Raw genomic sequence first — 21,126 nt, 5'->3', positions numbered from 1 at the left:
ATAAGCATTTCATCGATTGTTTCCACAGTCGGCATTAAAAAAAAGAACATAGAAATGTTATCTGACTAACATCTAGCAGCTAAATGTGTGTGGAAAAATGTTGAAAGGCTTTCATTTTCATAAACAGCGCGCATGTGGATGTGTCTGAGTGTTCTGATTGGCTGGAGTAGACGTCTTACGTCAGCGTGTTCTAGATGTGAATGCACTCTTTCCGGCAGTCTTCACACACAGCGCAGCATTCCAGCAAATTACCGGTAATGTTACAACTTCTCTCCGAGAAATAGCCAGAACGAATTTACCAGTGTTTTCAAAAAGGGCCTGTTCACACATCCAGACCTTTCCCGAAAAATTGCCGGTAATGTTCTCTAAGGTCATAGCCACTTTCACACATACAGACCTTTCCAGGAACGTACCTGCAAGTGATTTGTCAGCTTTTTTATTTTTAATAAATTTGCAATAATTTCTAAGGTGAGGCAGTGGCGCAGTAGGTAGTGCTGTCGCCTCACAGCAAGAAGGTCGCTGGTTCGAACCTCGGTTCAGTTGGCGTTTCTGTGTGGAGTTTGCATGTTCTCCCTGCCTTTGCATGGGTTTCCTCCGGGTGCTTCGTTTTCCCCCACAGTCCAAATACATGTGGTACAGGTGAATTGGGTAAGCTAAATTGTCCGTATTGTATGAGTGTGTGTGTGAATGTTTCTCAGAGATGGGTTGCGGCTGGAAGAGCATCTGCTGCATAAAAAAAAAAAACTTGCTGGATAAGTTGGTGGTTCATTCTGCTGTGGCGACCCCGAATTAATAAAGAGACTAAGCTGAAAAGAAAATGAATGAATGAATGCAATAATTTCAAACACTCTAAGTTAAATGTTTTTGCTTTTGCATGAAAATGATCTTCCCTTTTTGCTTAAACAGTGGGAGAAGACAAAAAAAACGGAAGCGCTAGCATTTACAGCGAGGGACTGACATCCAATGTGGTACATAATTTGTTGTTGTCTTAGAAATGAGTTATATTGATTATATATTATTTACATAATGCTTTCAACATATTATAACAGCTCTTCACCCAGTCATAAGCACAGTGATTCGGCAAAATTACCATTAAAGTGAGCGGCGTTCGTCTGATTGGTCCATTTTGCGATAGCGCCCTTCAAATGGATATTGGATAAGATGAAATGGCCAAGCATCCAGCCCCAAATATACAATCTCATTAAAGCTCCAAGTGATTTTATAAGAGAGAAGTTAAAGGCCTGCAAGTCTCTGGATGCCAACAATGTTGTTCTGTGTGGTCATGTGCAAGAAACAATGTTCAATGATGACCAGATTCAAAACTTTGTAATGCTAAAAACCGAGGTTCTGCCTAGCCAAAGACAAGGAAAGAAGACGGAGCTGTACAAGGCCTGGGTAATCATCAACAAGCAAAACAACTGCATTCTGACAGCAAACTGCAGCTGTACGGCAGGGTATGTGAATGTACATTTTTATATTTAATTCTAAACATTCAGTGTCGGCAGTTTAATTCGCCATATTTAACTGTTTTTGCTGAAATCATTGCTGCAATCAAAAGCGAGTAATGTGTATGATTCAGCATAGCGTGAACTTGCCTGATATAACATGAGAACTGCAGAGTCCAGCATTTTTAATTAGGTCCTCACTCCATTCAGCTCCCGTTTCGCCAAAGATGTCTGCGGTTGGCATTAAAAGCAGTGTGGTGTTCGGTTAAATTTAAGTTTTCTATTTTTGGACTTTCGATTTTGGCATCCTGCTGCACAAATATACATGTTTGCTAATGCAACTGCCCAGGTAAAAAAAAAAAAAAGTGCACTAAAATGCACTTTATTTAAGTATACTTAGTACACTTTTCAGTACTGTACTAAAAGTGCTCTATTTTCACACACTAATTTTGTTCTTAATGTACTAAAAGATAGTATTAAGTATATGTTAAGATAAACTTAATACCATCTAAGTGTACTTAACTGTGCCATTTTGAGACACCCTGAAATTGAACTAAAATGTATATATATATTTAGTTACAACTAGAAATACACTTGAACCCCAATTTAAACATTCATAAATATATTTAAGAATAGCTTAAAGCACAATAGTAATATATTAAAAGAATATACAAAATGTGAAAGCAGTGTGCTAAAATACACTTTAAGTACACTAATTATACTTTTTCAGTAATGTACTAAAAGTGCTCTATTTTCACACACTAATTTTGTACTTAATGTACTAAAAGATAGTATTAAGTATATGTTAAGATAAACTTAATACCATCTAAGTGCACTCAACTGTGCTATTTTAAGACACCCTGAAATTGAAATAAAATGTGCTTTTAACAAACTATATCTGTATTTAAAAAAATATATTTAGTCACAAGTATAAATACACTTGAACCCTACTTTTAAACATTTAAATATATTTATGACTAATTTAAAGTATAATAGTAATATATTAAAAGAACATATAAATTGTAAAAAAAGTGTGCTAAATACTGTATTCAAAGTATTTTGGGAAAATGTACTTCTACTACAATACATTACTAATAGATTTTTAATAAAGTCAATTTAATGTAAACTTAAAATTACCACACTCAAAATCAATTTAAGTGTTAGTGATAATAATGCATTCACATTAAGTGTACTTAAGTACAACTTTTGGGAAAATGTACTTCTACTACAATACATTACTAATAGATTTTTTTATAAATTAACTTATTTTAAACTTAGGATTAGTATGTAAACAGTGTACTAGAAATCAACTAATGTTTAAAGCATTTAAAGCACGCTTTTGAAAAACACTAATAAAACTGGATGTTTTTTCTGTAGTGTACTTTATTGTAGTACACAAAAAATTTATTTAAGTATTACTGGTACTTAGTATACTTTTGTCAAGTGTACTTAAGTCCTACTGAAGTATAAACATACTTTTAATTAGAATATTTATAGTGTAAAACCATCAAATTTTTATTTGACACAAAAAAATAACATTCATTCATTCATTCATTCATTCATCTTCTGCCGCTTTTCCAGGGCCGGGTCGCGGGGGCAGCAGTCTTAGGACAGAACCCCAGACTTCCCTCTCCCCAGACACTTCCTCCAGCTCCACCGGGGGGATCCCGAGGCGTTCCCAGGCCAGCCGAGAGACATAGTCCCTCCAGCGTGTCCTGGGTCTTCCCCGAGGCCGCCTCCCGATGGGACATGCCTGGAACACCTCCCTAGGTAGGCGTCCAGGAGGCATCCGAAACAGATGGCCGAGCCACCTTAGCTGATTTCTCTCGATGTGGAGGATCAGCGACTCTACTCCGAGCTCCTCCCGGGTGTCAGAGCTCATCACCTTATCCATAAAAGTGCGCCCTGCCACCCTTCGAAGGAAACTCATTTCGGCCGCTTGTATCCGAGATCTTGTCCTTTCGGTCATGATCCAAAGCTCATGATCATAGGTGAGAGTAGGAACGTAGATTGACCGGTATATCGAGAGCTTTGTCTGTCGGCTCAGCTCCTTCTTCACCACAACGGACCGATACATCGACCGCATTATTGCTGCCGCTGCACCAATCCACCTGTCGATCTCTCGTTCCATCCTTCCCTCACTCGTGAACAAAACCCCGAGATACTTAAACTCCTCCATCTGGGGTAAGGACTTTCCTCCAACCTGGAGATGGCAAACCACCTTTTCCGGTGGAGCACCATGGCATCGGACTCGGAGGTGCTGATTCTCATCCCAGAGGCATCACACTCGGCAGCAAACCGCCCCAGTGCATGCTGAAGGTCCATGTCTGACGAAGCCAACAGAACAACATCATCTGCGAATAACAGAGATGAAATTCTGTGTTCCCCAAACCGGATCCCCTCCAGCCCAAGGCTGCACCTTGAAATTCTGTCCATAAAAATTATGAATAGAATTGGTGACAAGGGGCAGCCCTGCCGAAGTCCGACATGCACTGGAAACAAATCTGACTTATTGCCAGCAATGCGAACCAGACTCCTACTCTGTTCATACAGGGATGAGACAGCCCTTAACAGATCGAAAAAATAACAATGTACTAAAAATGTATTTGCGGTATTTAAGTGTATTTTAATTGCATTTATTTAATTTTTTTTCACCTGGGTGGCCTCCTTTTGCAACCAGGAACCTGTGTGACGTCATGTTTGATGTATGTTGGTAATTCCACTATAACGGATGTGTTTGGACTGGGGGAAACCAGAGCAACCAGAGGAAACCCACACCAACACGGGGAGAACATGCAAACTCCACACAGAAATGCCAACTGACCCAGCTGGGACTCGAACCAGCGACCTTCTTGCTGTGAGGCGGCAGTGCTAACCACTGAGCCATCGTGCTGCCCTTATGTATGATTCACTAGTCCTAATTTTACTTCATGGAGCATCTCTAAAAGTGTCCAGTCAGGTGTCCGTCACTCAGTATTGCTGATGTGAGGATTGATGAGGCGGTTTTGCTGATGCACAATCACAGGATCAATCAGCAGTCAGTGAATGCCGTGTGTTTTTGATAAACACCGTCCCGCTCGACTCGCACACGGCAGCAGATTTCCGGGTAATTATAGGGCGAGCCGCGGAACAGGCCAGTCTAATTATCACATAGATTCATCTTTCAGTTTGTGCTGAAATGTCAGAGGAGGCGGTGTTGATTGCCACTGTCTCTGATTAAACTGCAGGCGGTGACATGATGAGCCTGACACATTTAACTTCCTCTCACCTTCACCTGCGGCTCTGAAGAGGGAAAAAACAACAAAAAACCCTGAAGAGCCTCTCGGCGGCGTTTTCCTGCCTGTCAGCGTGACGTGAAGAAGTGCTTCTTCCGGGCGTCTCGTCACTTACACAAACTCAAAAAAAAACAGAGAGTCGCTTACACAAACTCAAAGATCTGCGGAGAAGCTCTGAGGGATGAACATCCTGACATTTCAAGCAAACCCGCGGGATGATTTTTCTTCCGAGGATAAAAACAAGAAGAAAAGGAGAAAATTTCATGATATGATTGTTCTTGCGCAATCAAAACACTTACGTTTCTATGCAAAGTAGACTTACAGTTTATTCAAAACAAATATTGCATTAAACATGCAATGAGCAAAAGCTTTAGAATACACGAGACATGTCACTTGTATACTGCTTCACAGTCTTGTCTTCGATCTCAGTTGTAAGAGCAAGAAATAATAAGACTTCTAGTTGATCATTTGGAAAAGTGGCAGAAGGTGGATTTTTCTGCTGAATCATCTGTTGAACTGCATCCCAATCATCACAAATACTGGAGAAGACCTACTGAAACCAACATGGACCCAAGATTCCTACAGAATCAGTCAAATTTGGTGAAGGAAAAACCATGGTTTGGGGTTACATTTAATAGGAGAAGGGGGCGGAGTCAAGGAAACTTGCCGGACCTGCGATGACATCATCTGGAGACACAAGGCTCTATTTTATTGACCTAGGTGCAAAGTCTATTTTAAACATGTGAAAATACGCTCTGCCCCCTGGCACATGGTCTAACAGGGTTGTGCTTTTTCACTTATGGCCTGTTTCCACTGAGTTCCCCATGCGCACCGAACCCAATGCGCAACCATCTTCATACCTGCTTTTCAGTTCGGCGGACACCCTCCCCCCGCCTCCCGCTCTTCACTTAGCGTGCATCCCCACCACCCCCTCACACCGACCCCTGCTATTTGTTTTGCGCACCCCAGACCCACCACCCAACCCCCTCCCTTTCGCTTCGCATACAACCCTCCCCCCCCCTGCTCTTCACTTCGAGCACCTCCCACACCCCCCCACCCACCTCATGCTATTCAATTCGCGTGCATCCCCGAGTAAAATCTCCCGGACCTTATGATCCGAATGTTAGCCGGTATAGTTAAAGGCCGAGGGGGAATTTAGCCAGGACACTGGGGTTACACCAATATCTGCCAACCCTCCCGTTTTTCCCAGGAGTCACCCTTATTTCAGACCCACCTCCTGCCCTTTTCCCATATTGTTCTGTCTCCCGTAAAACTCCTGGAATCCCCCCCCGACCCCCCGGCTGTTTGGTTCAGTCCCCATGCGCACCAAACACCCATCCCACACCGACCCCCGCTATTCGTTTTGCGGACCCCTGACCTACCACCCAACCTCCTCCCTTTCGCTTCGCGTACAACCCCTACGCTCTTCACTTTGAGCACCACCCCACCCACCTCATGTTATTCAATTCGCGTGCATCCCCGAGTAAAATCTCCCGGACCTTATGATCCGAATGTTAGCCGGTATAGTTAAAGGCCGAGGGGGAATTTAGCCAGGACACTGGGGTTACACCAATATCTGCCAACCCTCCCGTTTTTCCCAGGAGTCACCCTTATTTCAGACCCACCTCCTGCCCTTTTCCCATATTGTTCTGTCTCCCGTAAAACTCCTGGAATCCCCCCCGACCCCCCGGCTGTTTGGTTCAGTCCCCATGCGCACCAAACACCCATCCCACACCGACCCCCGCTATTCGTTTTGCGGACCCCTGACCTACCACCCAACCTCCTCCCTTTCGCTTCGCGTACAACCCCTACGCTCTTCACTTTGAGCACCACCCCACCCACCTCATGTTATTCAATTCGCGTGCATCCCCGAGTAAAATCTCCCGGACCTTATGATCCGAATGTTAGCCGGTATAGTTAAAGGCCGAGGGGGAATTTAGCCAGGACACTGGGGTTACACCAATATCTGCCAACCCTCCCGTTTTTCCCAGGAGTCACCCTTATTTCAGACCCATCTCCTGCCCTTTTCCCATATTGTTCTGTCTCCTGTAAAACTCCTGGAATCCCCCCCCGACCCCCCGGCTGTTTGGTTCAGTCCCCATGCGCACCAAACACCCCCCCACACCGACCCCCGCTATTCGTTTTGCGCACCCCAGACCCACCACCCAACCCCCTCCCTTTCGCTTCGCGTACAAATCTCCCACCCCCCCACGCTCTTCACTTTGAGCACCCCCCCACCCACCTCATGTTATTCAATTCGCGTGCATCCCCGAGTAAAATCTCCCGGACCTTATGATCCGAATGTTAAATGGTATGGTTATGGGCAGAGGGGGAATTTGGCCAGGACACCAGGGTTACACCAATATCTGCCAACACTCCCGTTTTTCCCAGGAGTCACCCGTATTTCAGACCCATCTCCCGCCCTTCTCCCGTATTGTTCTGTCTCCCTCGGGTTGTTGGTTTAGTCCCCATGTGCACCAAACCCGACACGCAACCATATTCATTCCCGCTTCCCCCCTCCCTTTCATAGCCAAACTTCACTTTGTGCAACCCCCCCCTTCTTCACTTTGCACACCCCCCCCCCCAGATGTCTCTTTAACTCCTATCTGAAAGACATGCCCACTGACAGTATGGTGTCCCCTTCACTTTTACTGAGGCGTTAGGACCCACATGAGCGCCCCCTGCTGGCCTCACTAACACCACTTCCAACAGCAACCAAGTTTTCCCATGTGGTCTCCCATCCAGATACTGATCAGGCTCAGCCCTGCTTAGCTTCAGTGAGTAACAGTGAGCTGCAGGGTGATATGGCTGTGTACGTACCTCGTTCTGACACATTATGATGGCTAAGTGAATATTAACTTAAATAAGGCTCTGCTCCTTACATAACACCGTCATATAAGTTGAGAAGATCTGAAATGTGGAGCAGGAGTTATATAAACCGCGTTTATGATTCATTTATGGTGTGTTGCTGTCGCTTTAAGGCTTCAGTCCTCATTTCCTTTCATAGACGAACATTCTGCCAAACATCTCCTTTATTTTATACCAAAGAACAAACACTATATGGGACTGGAACAACATCAGGGTGAGTAAATAATGACCCGTCCAACTATTTCTTGAGTTTGATAGTCAGTTCTTTCATCCGTCAGGCTGAACACAGTCAAAGTCTAGGCCTTGGGGGGAATGCGATTGCTTAGTGATTTACATACATGAATATAAACACTTAATGTGTCCTGAAAAGACTTCCAGACAAAAGTGAAAGCACTAGTAAGCTATATTGAAAGAGTGAAATGTTTCACTGTACAGTATTACACAAGCCCGTGTTGCCCTCTATTGTACAATCCTATTGAGTTTTGCACAAGAGGAAATAAGCGAAGCAATGGAGCGTCCAGACACGTCTCACGCTCGCCTTCTGCTTAAATTAGACATCTGATAATTCATCCATCGCAACCTCTGGTTCCTTTATTGCCATTTATTAGGTTGGGAAACATATGAAAACTAAAAGTATAGCAATAATAATGAAGAATAATTAGGTTTGGAGTAAATAAAACTCATAAACTGTAAAACAAATGCTCTATATCAGTGGCTCTCAAACTTTTTTTATCAAGTACCACCTCAAAAAAAAAAGGTCTCTCCAAGTACCACCAAAATGAGCAGTATTGAAATACAGTAGCATAGTAGGTTCAGTAAAGCAGCTACAACTCTGCACAGTTAAAAAACGTGGCAGATTACCTCAGAACCATAGGCTTTATGTCATATATGGCATATTATATACATAATTTTTGATACATTTTGAAATGTGTGTAGCATGTACATGACATATTTCATTCCTCCACGTACCACTAGAAGGAAGACTGCGTACCACTAGTGGTACACGTACCACAGTTTGAGAACCACTGCTCTATATCATGTAACGAAAAACAGTCTGGAGGAGTTTTAAGCTCAGAAACCAATTATATATATATAATAATAATTAATATATAATAAATTATATATATATATAATTAAAATTAAAATTGTATTATTAAATTATTATTTTTTCAAATTATTATAATTTATTAATTATAATTATAATTATATTATAAATTATAATTTTTTATAATTATATATATTTTTTTAAGTATTTGCTAAAATAATACTTTTCAACTTTATTTTATAGAGGTAAGAAAAAACAAAAAAAAATGAGGGGTTGGGTACATTTAAAATAAAATTTAACTATTTTATAACAGTCAAAAAGCATCCCACTACTGATATCACTGAGAATTGTTGTATTCTCCAACACCTACTGTATTGTTAGGGTATAATGATTATACTTGTTTGGTGCTTAACAGGAAGCGTCTATTGCTTCCTTCCTGTTGTGTCATTATAAGTCTGTGTGTGTCACAATGAGCGTGTTATAAGCATTATATTACAGACAGACAGGGACATATTCACATCTGACTTTGTGCTGGTGGACTGACTTCAGGTATGAATTCTGCTTCTACTTTTTAGTTTTTGATATTGTAGACTGAAAAACAAACATGGTGTAGAAATTGATTATAAATAACTTGTAAATTATAAAGAAATTGTGTGTGTGTGTGTGTGTATATATATATATATATGGTCAAACTTTATTTTGATTGTCTATTTGGTAAATTTAAGATATATTGCAAGTTTAAATGTATTTGAAAAGTTTCTTATGGTCAGTTAAATGTCTGTTGAAGGAGCAGTTTCAACAAATAATAAGCAGACAGTCTACTAATACTCAAATGGACCATCAAAATAAAGTATTACCAAATATAAACGTGAGCCCTGGAGAACAAAACCATCATCACAAATGTGCTTTTTTTGAAAGTGAGATTTGCACATTACCTGAAAGCTGAATAAATAAGATTTCCATCCGTTTATAGTTTGTTGGTAGGACATTATTTGGCCAAAATGTGACTTTCTGTGAATCTGAGGCTTTAAAGAAAACTAAATATTGAGAAAATCACCATTTATGGTGTCTAAATTAAGCTCTTCGCAATGTACATCACTAATCAAAAAGGAATTTTGATTTCTTTGCAGTAAATAATTTTACAAAATATTCATATTCATATGGAGCATCATCTTTACTTATAATTCCAGTGATTTTTGTCATGCAATAAGAATCAACTAATTGTCGGGCGACACAGTGGCGCAGTAGGTAGTGCTGTGGTCTCACAGCAAGAAGGTCGCTGGGTCACTGATTGGAGCCTTGGCTGGGTCAGTTGGCGTTTCTGTGTGGAGTTTGCATTTTCGCCCTGCTTTCGCGTGGGTTTCCTCCGGGTGTGTCCCATGATGAATCAAGGAACTAAGCCAAAGGAAAAATGAATGGATATATAAGTATATATAACTATTATTATTTAGTTTTTACCCTACTTCAGAGTATCTAAAGAGAAAGAAAGAGAAATTTTCAAGCATTAAATCATCAGGAATTTGTTAGGGTGATTCACCGTGCAATATATTATCATATATCATCATGCAATTTTAATTTATGTGTTTTTCTTTGAATATTTAAAATATAACTACTTGATATTTACACAATAAAGGTACACAAGCTGTCACTGGGGTGGTACCTTTTCAAAAGGTACAAATTTATACCTATAAGAAGGTCCATATTAATAGCTCAAGGGTACATAATAGTACCTAAAAAGTACAAATATGTTCCTCTTAAATTTTTTACAACTATATACTTTTGAGGTACCAATATGGACCCTTTAAGTACAAATGTGTACCTTTTGAAAAGTAACACCCCAGTGACAGCTCATGTACCTTTACTTCTGAGAGATTATCTGTCGATTTATAAGGAGATGTAGTCTTAACAATTACAACATGTGCTACTTTATTATTTATTGGCTGACAAATAGCCAGAAGAGCTGGTTTCTCCATGCATTTTGCAGATTATTTTTTGTTTAGCATCAACATCTCACATCTCTTGAGTGTCGTATGTGAGACAGCTTCATGTTAAATATAGAGCTGTGTGGCTTCCTCATAATCACACATTTGGCATGTTTTTACTTTCATTATTATTAATAAATGACCCAGTTTACAGTGTTTGCACAAGACACTCAAGGGGGTTTGCTGACAAAAAAAAAAAAAAAATAAAATAAATAAATAAATAAATATATATATATATATATATATATATATATATATATATATATATATATATATATATATATATATATATATATATATATATGTATATATATATGTATATATATATGTATATATATATGTATATATATATATGTATATATATATATATATATATATATGTATATATATATATATATATATATATATATATATATATATATATATATATATATATATATATATATATATATATATATATATATGTATATATATATAGGCAAGGCAAGGCAAGGCAAGGCAAGTTTATTTATATAGCACATTTCATACACAATGGCAATTCAAAGTGCTTTACATAAACAAGAATAAAAGAAACAAGTAAAATAAAAATAAAAACAAATAATAAAAATGCATAAAAACAAAACAAAACATAAAAACAGGTAAAATGTGATATAAAAGAATGAAGAAGAAGAGAAAAACATGATAGTGCAATCTGTCGGACGCAGCACAGTGCTCATTCAGTAAAGGCACAGCTAAACAGATGTGTTTTCAGTCTTGATTTGAATGTGCCTAATGTTGGAGCACATCTGATCATTTCTGGAAGCTGATTCCAGCAGCGAGGGGCGTAGTGGCTAAAAGCCGATTCACCCTGCTTTGACTGAACTCTTGGAACTTCTAGTTTATATGATCCTAAAGATCTGAGTGATCTGTTAGGTTTGTATTGAGTGAGCATATCTGTAATGTATAGAGGTCCTAGGCCATTTAGTGATTTATAGACCAGTAATAATACTTTAAAATCTATTCTGAATGTAACTGGCAGCCAGTGTAAAGACCTGAGGACAGGCGTGATGTGCTCTGATTTTCTGGTTCTGGTTAGAATTCTGGCTGCAGCATTCTGGATGAGCTGCAACTGTCTGACTGTCTTTTTAGGAAGGCCAGTGAGGAGTCCATTACAGTAATCCACCCTGCTGCTGATAAAAGCATGAACAAGTTTTTCTAAATCTTCACTAGAAACAAAGCATCTGATTCTTGCTATGTTTTTGAGATGATAGTATGCTGATTTACTGACTGCTTTGACATGACTGTTGAAACTCAGATCTGACTCCAGAGTCACACCAAGATTCTTGACCTTATTTTTTGTCGTTTGACCTTTAGTGTCAAGGTACGCATTTACCTTGAGAACCTCATCTTTGTTTCCAAACACAATAGTTTCAGTTTTCTCTTTGTTTAACTGAAGAAAGTTTTGGCACATCCAATTGCTCATTTCATCAATACATTGGCAGAGGGTGTCAATGGGGCTGTAGTCATTAGGCTGTAAGGCTAGGTAGATCTGAGTGTCATCAGCATAGCTGTGGTAGGAGATTTGGTTCTTTCTCATTATTTGGCTTAGAGGGAGTATGTAAAGGTTGAACAGGAGAGGTGCCAGAATCGAGCCTTGTGGGACTCCACACGTCATGGGTGTCCACCTCGACCTATGGTCACCTATACTGACATGGTAACCTCTACCTTCTAGGTAAGATCTAAACCATTTGAGGACCGTGCCAGATAGTCCGACCCAGTTTTCCAGCCTATCCAGAAGTATGCTGTGATCGACAGTGTCAAATGCAGCACTGAGATCCAACAATACCAGCACTGTTATTTTACCTGAATCTGTATTTAGGCGTATATCATTGATTATCTTTATAAGAGCGCTCTCTGTACTGTGATGTGCTCTGAACCCCGATTGAAAATTGTCTAAACACCCCCTGAAGTTTAAGAACTTGTTGACCTGGTTAAAAACAACTTTTTCAATGATTTTGCCAATGAAAGGGAGATTTGAGATTGGCCTGTAATTGCTCAATAGGGTGTTATCCAGGTTGCTCTTCTTCAAGAGGGGTTTAACAACTGCAGTTTTAAGTGAGGTTGGAAAAATCCCTGATAGAAGTGAAGCATTTACCACTTTTAGAAGATCCATTTCTAAACATGTAAACACCGTTTTGAAGAATGATGTGGGGAGCGTGTCAAGACTGCAGGTTGATGTTTTCATAGCTTGCACAGTCTCTTCTAAGATTTTGCTGTTAATTGCCATGAAATCAGACATAGTGTCTGATTTCTTAAGTTGTGGTTGAGCTTGTTTGATATCGACACAACTTGGCTGATTGGATGAGCTGATTGCCTTTCTGATATTATTAATCTTATCAGTGAAGAAATGAGCAAACTCATTACATTTGCTTTCAGAGAGGAGCTCACTGGGAATCTGACTGGGGGGGTTTGTGAGTCTCTCTATCGTTGCAAAGAGTGTACGAGCATTATTTAAGTTGCTGTTTATAAGGCTTGAAAAGAAAGTCTGTCTAGCAGTGTTTAGTTCCATATTAAAGGCATGAAGACTGTCTTTATAGATGTTATAATGGACTACTAGTTTCGTTTTTCTCCACATACGCTCAGCTTTTCTGCACTGTCTTTTCATCATTTGTACTCTCGGTGACCTTGTCCAAGATCCCTTTTGCCTGCCAGTCATCTTCTTGACTTTAACAGGAGCGATGTCATTTATGACATTCTCAATTTTAGAATTGAACAAATCAAGGAGAGAATCAACAGAATCTGCAGATATACTTGGTGCTAGTGATATGGCCTTCATAAACTGCTCACTAGTGTTCTCATTTATGCATCTCTTTCTGACAGAGACAGATCTGTCTTTAATAGCTGGAGTGATCAATATATCAAAAAAGATACAGAAATGATCAGATAGTGCCACATCCTTAACAACAGTTGATGAAATGTGTAAACCCTTAGTTATAAGTAGATCAAGAGTGTGTCCACGATTTTGTGTGGGTCCTTGAACATGCTGAGTCAGATCAAAAGTGTTAAAAACAGTCATCAGTTCTTTTACAGCATTGATTTCTGGATTATCAATGTGAATATTAAAATCCCCAGCAATACTAAAATAATCAAATTCAGAGGTTACTATTGATAACAGCTCTGTAAAATCCTCAATAAAAGCTGGAGAATATTTTGGAGGTCTGTAGATAATGATTAGTAAGATGCGTGGAGCACCTTTTAGTGCTATACTCAGATATTCAAAAGACAGATAGTCACCAAATGACACTTGTTTACATTCATACACATCTTTAAACAGGGCAGCGATGCCTCCACCTCTCCTATTAGCTCTGCAAACACTCAAAAAGTCAAAGTTTAAAGGAGCTGCTTCATTCAGAACTGCTGCACTACAACTGTCATCTAGCCAAGTTTCAGTTAAAAGCATAAAATCAAGGCAATTTGTGTTGATAAAATCATTGACTAAAAGAGACTTATTGTTGAGCGATCTGATGTTTAAAAGCGCTAACTTAACAGTTTTAGCTGTTTTTTCTATAGTAGTCTCAGATCTACATTTAATAGACACCAGATTTGAATGATTTGCTAAACGGCCTGATGAAGTCTTTGGTTTTCTGTCACTTAACACAACACATATCTGCTTAGAGAAAGCTACAGACACACTGGGTTCCTGCTTGTTCTGAAAACATTTGATAAAGACACTGTTATCTAAGCAGGTCCCCGACACACATCACAGAGAGCTCTTGTGTTCACCAGCTGAAGATGGGGCGTTGTTGTTTGGGCCCTGGCGGTGTGATCTGAGGGCTCTTCCAGGTGGGCTCATAGGTGGTTGTGGAGCAGGCCGCTTTTTGGTTGGTAACTGGGGGCTTGCGGCAATGGAGTGTGAAAGTTTAGTTCCAGCATATACCAGTTCCTCCATCTTTTTTGAAAAACCCAAGAGTGGTGAACATTGTGACAATGAGAACGTGTCCGGTGACAGAGGCTGTGCATCTGGAGATTCTGTCTGCAGAAATATGTTTTCCTGAGGAAATATGTATATATGTATATGTATATATATATATATATAATATAGAAATATGTATATATATATATGTATGTATATATATATATATATATATATATATATATATATATATATATATATATATATATATATATATATATATATATATATATATATATATATATATATATTCAGTTGAAGTCGGAATTAGCCCCCTGTTCAATTTCCCCCCATTTTTTCTGTTTAACAGAGAGAAGATTGTTTCAGCACATTTCTAATCATAATAATTTTAATAACTCATCTCTAATAACTGATTTATTTTATCTTTGCCATGATGACAGTAAATAATATTTGACTAGATATTTTTCAAGATACTTTACAGCTTAGTGACATTTAAAGGCTTAACTAGGTTAATTAGGTTAACTAGTCAGGTTAGGGTAATTAGGCAATTCATTGTATAACCAGCCTGATCTCACGAGAAAACATAAATATTCAGTTCAGTCGTACGAAATTGTTCGATTTTCAAAAGGAGGCGTAGCACCTAACCCCACCCCTAAACCCAACCTTCATTGGTGGATGAGCAAATCATACTAAATTGTATGAATTAGATCGTACAAATTCATACGAATTAGCCACTAAATCAAAAAGTTACGAATTGCCGTGAGATTGTGTTGGTATAACAATGGTTTGTTTTGTAGTCTATCGAGAAAAAATTTGCTTAAGGGGGCTAATAATTTTGACCTTAAATTTACTTAAAAAAAATTTTAAACTGCTTTTACTCTAGCCGAAATAAAGCAAATAAGACTTTTTCTAGAAGAAAATATATTATCAGACATAATGTGAAAATTTCCTGAATCTGTTAAACGTTCGGATGATGTTCCCAATCCATTAACCTATATATATATATATATATATATATATATATATATATATATATATATATATATATATATATATATATATATATATATAATTATTAATTTATTAAATTACCAAAATTGATGACTTGCATTGCACATTTATATTTTTCTCTATTCTTAATATCTGTGCATAGCAGGTTTTATGTATGTATAGTAAACTAAACCACAGTATGTGATGACAGAGTTTGGATGACATTTCAGATATTTCGATTTCCATTTTTTGGATGACATTTCAGATATTGTGCTGGAAACGCTGCTTTGTCCATTAATGCATCCCATTGCACCCATATCCACATGATCTTTTTATCCACAAATCACTTTATTGGTGTGTGTGTGTGTGTGTGTGTGTGTGTGTGTGAGTGTGTGTGATGGAAGTTGTTTGATGAACATGTTTCTATATTAGTATGCATATTTTTCTTATCAGACAAAAAGTTTTTATGCACATTTTTTTAAAGCAAAGTTTGGCCTTTGCATAATGCAACTTCATGCGATATTCCAAATTGTGCATAAAAACACACTACCGGGCCAAAGTTCGGGGTCAGTGTGATTATTAAATGTTTTAAAATAAGTTTCTCCTGCTCACCAAAGCTGCGTTTATTTCAGCAAAAACACAGTACACATTGTTGAATTGTGAAATGTTGTTGCACTATAAAATAACTGTTCAAAATTAATTTATCATTTAATTTAACCATTTATTCCAGTGATTTTAAAGATTAATTTTCAGCTTCATTACTCCAGTCTTTAGTCACATGATCCTTCAGAAATCACTCTAATATTAATTATTTTTATTCATTCATTCATTTAATGGAAAATTCATTCATTCATTTGGGATCATCTCGTCGCTGGTCTTGGATCACATCAGTGGTGCTGCATAGTCTCTGAGGGCCTCAGGATGAGTATCCCCAGGTGGAAATAGAGAATAAAGAGAATAAGTAGCCGAGCTGCTATTCATAGTGTAGATTAACAAAATGCAAAAACCTGTGTGGAGCACATTCATGTAACATACCGCTAAGTGATGCACTGAGTGTATGCTTTGCTAAAAAGATTGGTCTTTATTCTAGTTTTGAACTAAAAGAGTGTGTCTGAGCCTAGGACATTATCAGGAAGGCTATTCCAGAGTTCAGGAGCCATAAATGAGAAGGCTCGACCTCCTTTACTCGACTTTACTATTCTAGGTACCACCAGAAGCCCTGAGTTTTGAGATCTTAAAGAGCGAGTTGGATTGTAGCGAGACAGAAGGTTGGTTAGATAAACAGGAGCTTGATTATTTAAAGATTTATAGGTAAGAAGTAATATTTTAAAATTCTACACAAAACTGAACAGGCAGCCGGTGTAAGGAAGATGAAATTGGGGGGATATGATCATATTTTTTAGACCTGGTAAGAACTCTGGCAGCTGCATTTCATACTAGAGAATGCTGGGCAGCCAGCAAACAGAGCATTACAGTAATCCAGCCTAGAGGTCATAAAAGCATGGACTAGCATTTCTGCATCTGAGATGGATAGCATAAGTCATAACTTAGCGATATTTCTCAGATAAAAGAAGGCAGTTTTTGTGACGTGGGATTTATGATTTTCAAAAGTAAAATTGCTGTCTATGACATCCAGATCTTTTTAGTAGAGCTAATGCTAACTTTGTATCCCTCTAATTGCACTAATTGAGTTGTGAGATCTGCTGTGTACAGGATTTAGGTCCAATAATTAAATCTTTCTCTTTTTTCCACAGGTTTCCATACTTGCCTCTTAGCGAAAAATGGCGTGGACGGTGCATCTCAGTAACCTGGTGTTGGGTGTGTACGGCTTCACGCTGGTCACAGGCCTTCCCGCAAACATCTTGGCTTTCTACACGTTCTTCCAGAAGGTTCGGCAGCGCTCCACCCCGATGGACGTGCTGCTACTCAGTTTGACCATCTCTGACCTGGTCTTCCTCTTCTTCCTGCCCTTCCGCATGGTGGAGGCGGCCAACATGAAGTGGACACTGCCATATTTCCTCTGCCCGCTGTCGGGTTTCATCTTCTACTCCACCATCTATAACAGCACCTTCCACTTGACGGCCATCAGTGTCGAGCGATACCTCGGTGTGGCCTTTCCTATTAAATACAAACTCAAACGCAACCCCAGAAATGCGTTGATCGCCAGTGTTGTGTTTTGGATCATGTCAATGGCGCACTGCAGTATCGTCTACATCATGCAATACCACAATCATTCCAACCCAAACTTCACCGATCCGTCAACGCGAGACACTTGCTATGAAGAATTCAGCCCTGAACAGCTGCAGATCCTCCTTCCGGTCCGACTAGAGCTGTTTGCAGTGCTTTTCTGCACGCCGTTCCTCATCTGCTGCTTCTGCTACATCAAATTCATCCACATCCTCTCCAATCTGCCCAGCATCAATGCTAAGAAGCGTTATAGAGCGATCGGGATGGCACTGGGCACACTTTTGGTCTTCATTATCTGTTTCATGCCCTACAACATCTCGCATGTGGTTGGATATGTCAACAGGCAGAGTCCAGACTGGAGGGTTTACGCTTTACTCACGAGCACATTTAACGCATGCCTGGATCCGTTCATCTTCTACTTCTCGTCTTCGGCGCTCAGAGGAACTTTCAAGAACGTCTTGGAGGAGGTGGCAAGGCGTCTGGTCCTTCCGTGTTGTCGCACGACTCTTTATTGCCCTTTGTTGAACTGTTCAAGTGCTGAGGAGAAAACGCAGAGCTCCACTGACAGCACGCTGTAGAAGCTGAGTGGATGCTTCATGATGAGACTGTGGTTTGTAGGAGACACCATATGGGCCAGTGTTTTTCAGTTTTCCTCTGACTGCAGTCGAGCGTTGTCAGCACATGCTTTTGAGTCCAAAGCAAATGAATGTAATTCTAATGCAACACTGCAGCAGCAGCTTAATGGACCTGAATAATGGACCACTATCAATATAGAGTGCAATAGAGCCGCCACACTTTTTTACCAGCGCTGGTTCTGAAAGTGTTTTTTCATAATTTTTTTTTCCCCTAAAACCCATATAGATCTTTGGCAATATGTTCAAAAAAAAAAAAAAAAAAATATATATATATATATATATATATAAATATATATATATATATGAGCAATATTACACTAGTAGCAGTGCAATATGGCTGAATATCGGCACAGGTGGGAGGCATGTCGCACTCAGGGGCACAACTGCACACTTACTGAAGGGTATGAGGGTTCAAGTTTTGCTCTCCCCCCAACCCCCTTAATCCAACTATATTTTCTAACAGGCAAGTGATTGACAGCACATTGAAATTAATATAAAAAAATGGAATTCACATACTTCCCAGTAAAGCTTTATGCGTCGTTAGCCGCCCTTATGCACCCTCTGAATCCATTCATTTACATCTACTGTACAGCTGACATCAGAACAGCAGCAACCATTGCTACTTTACCAACATCCCTTTAGAGCAGGGGTGCTCAAACTTTTCTTATGACAGGCCAAAAATCAAACTTCATTGAGGCTAGTAGGCTGAAATTATTTAATAATTTTTAAAAATAACTAGAAAACATTTCTTTTTATTAACTTATATATATATATATATATATATATATATATATATATATATTTTTTTTTTTTTTTTTTTTTTTACATTTTATTGTGAACTTATTACAGTAAAATAAAAACAAACGTGTCCATGTCTAATGCATTTAGTCCTTTATTTGTTGAGTGACAGTATTTACATTTTAAAAACTGAGATTCATTTACATTTAATTGAAACTTGTAATTTCAGTTTGCTTTTTTACAGCTCAGTAAAAAAACAAACATACAAAAAAAGGTTACGGTAAGTTAGAAATGACAATCTCTGTTAAAGGCATTCTCCCCAATCCTCTTCACCATTCTCAGGGGATGGTGAGCCAAATTAAAGGTTACAATGGGCCAACTTTGGCCCATGGACTCTACTTTGAGCATCTCTGCTTTAGATCTAGTCTTTAAATGATTCTCTAGCGTAATGTCTAAAGTGATGACAAAACAGGTCATTTTTGCTCACATTTTAAGATGAAATGCCATCAGTCCACAGAGATTTCCCATTATTTCTTTGTTGCAATCAGAATATCGCAATAATTAACCCAGAAAAACCTACAGCGAAGCAAACACTACCAGATTACTATGGTATAAATACAGCACTACAACATACAAAAGAGAGATATCGACTTAGAATGTCTCTTACCTGATTTATAATGATTTGATTAGCTGTAGTTTCAAACTCATGCTGACAAAAAGCAGAGTTTTTCTCCCTCTAGGGACTTATTATGCGGTCTCTGTCGCCATCCTGTGGCAGAACGTCAACAATCACTTTTTTTGGTCTCGCTGATGACCAGAAATAATAAATAGGCACTATCCCTATAAAAAAAACTGCATAGTTGCAATCTAAACAGCTAGTCTCGACTAAAAAGCCTCAAAAGTACATTATGTTGTCCAACAGCAGGAAAATTTGTCAAACTGTAGAGTGTGCTGTGCTTGTTGCTGTATGTGGGCGGAGTAATACACAAGGGTGAAGAGGCTGTTCCAGCGCTGTTATTTGCGGAATATCGCATGCTATCAGCCAATCAGATTCAAGAACCAGACACTGTTGTATATGTGTATACACACACACACACACACACACACACACACAAATATATATATAACACATTTCATATATGTGAAATCCAAATATAAACGTGTGTGTCGTATAAGTAATTTGCATATATTTTCATTTATCAGATTTCTATATGTAAATAGCTTTTCAAAATATAAATATAATTAATATTACACTGTATATAGGCTCCATTTAAACATGTTGACAGTAACACCAATTAGATATTTACTTTATTGGAGTGGGGGGGAGATAATAAGCTGTTGGTGCAGTTTAATCACCACAGCTCTCCAATTGTTTATGTAAGTATTATACTTTTTCATTACAAATGCAAACGTTAAACAACATCAGCTGAAATACTTGATTTCAGCAAAGCATTAATAACCTCTGAATTCACAGCAGGTCTGCCTTCAGAGGTTAAAAGCTATTATTAATAAATCCATGAAGGAAATAAATGGAGTTTTTACTTCTAGATCACAATGTTGCACTCTGTTGGCTTGATCTTATCTTTTGTATTATAATGTTTTCATTTAGCGCTCAATGTTACCTCAACTTAGGCTTTCTGGTAAAGCTAGTTGGGCCCTGCAGCGGTTATGTTTTTAATGCACTCTAATATTGTTCCTAACACTGTTATGCTAGATGTGATACAATCAAATTTGCCAAGACATGAGTTTCTGTGTCAATCAAATATCACAGCCAATCAGAAGACGGGGCGGGTGGGGCAAATACCATGCTCGCGATGGAAGAATACATGATCAAAATAAAGTCCATTTTAACACCAAGTACAATTATCAAGTGTCTGAAACAAATACAGAGGATGTCCTTATATTATTTTAATTTATTTGTAAGTGATGCTTTAATATATTTTTAAATGATACTCAAACTCACATTAGATGCTGTTTAATTGTAACAACCAGTACCTCATGAGTCGTGTAGTTATCAGTTTAGTTTGTATGTTATTCCAACCATCATG

General features: G+C 38.6%; 1 protein-coding gene across 2 annotated transcripts; it reads left to right on the top strand.

The window, feature by feature from the left end:
• Positions 1-7,706: 7,706 nt before the first annotated feature.
• On the top strand, positions 7,707-18,584 carry si:ch73-90p23.1. 2 transcript variants are annotated; one of them, XM_017351433.4, is made up of 2 exons: positions 7,707-7,802; positions 17,273-18,584. In XM_017351433.4, the coding sequence occupies exon 2, from the start codon at positions 17,300-17,302 to the stop codon at positions 18,281-18,283; it is 984 nt and encodes a 327-aa protein (XP_017206922.1). In that variant the 5' UTR covers positions 7,707-7,802; positions 17,273-17,299; the 3' UTR covers positions 18,284-18,584. The 2 variants fall into 2 exon arrangements, with proteins under 2 accessions (XP_017206922.1, NP_001373302.1); NM_001386373.1 differs by lacking the exon at positions 7,707-7,802 and adding an exon at positions 9,136-9,182 and having other exon boundaries at positions 17,273-18,283.
• Positions 18,585-21,126: the final 2,542 nt, after the last annotated feature.

Source organism: Danio rerio, chromosome 16 (assembly GCF_049306965.1).
Source record: "Danio rerio strain Tuebingen ecotype United States chromosome 16, GRCz12tu, whole genome shotgun sequence".
Lineage (NCBI taxonomy): Eukaryota > Metazoa > Chordata > Actinopteri > Cypriniformes > Danionidae > Danio > Danio rerio.
This window is presented reverse-complemented; position numbering and strand designations above follow the sequence as displayed.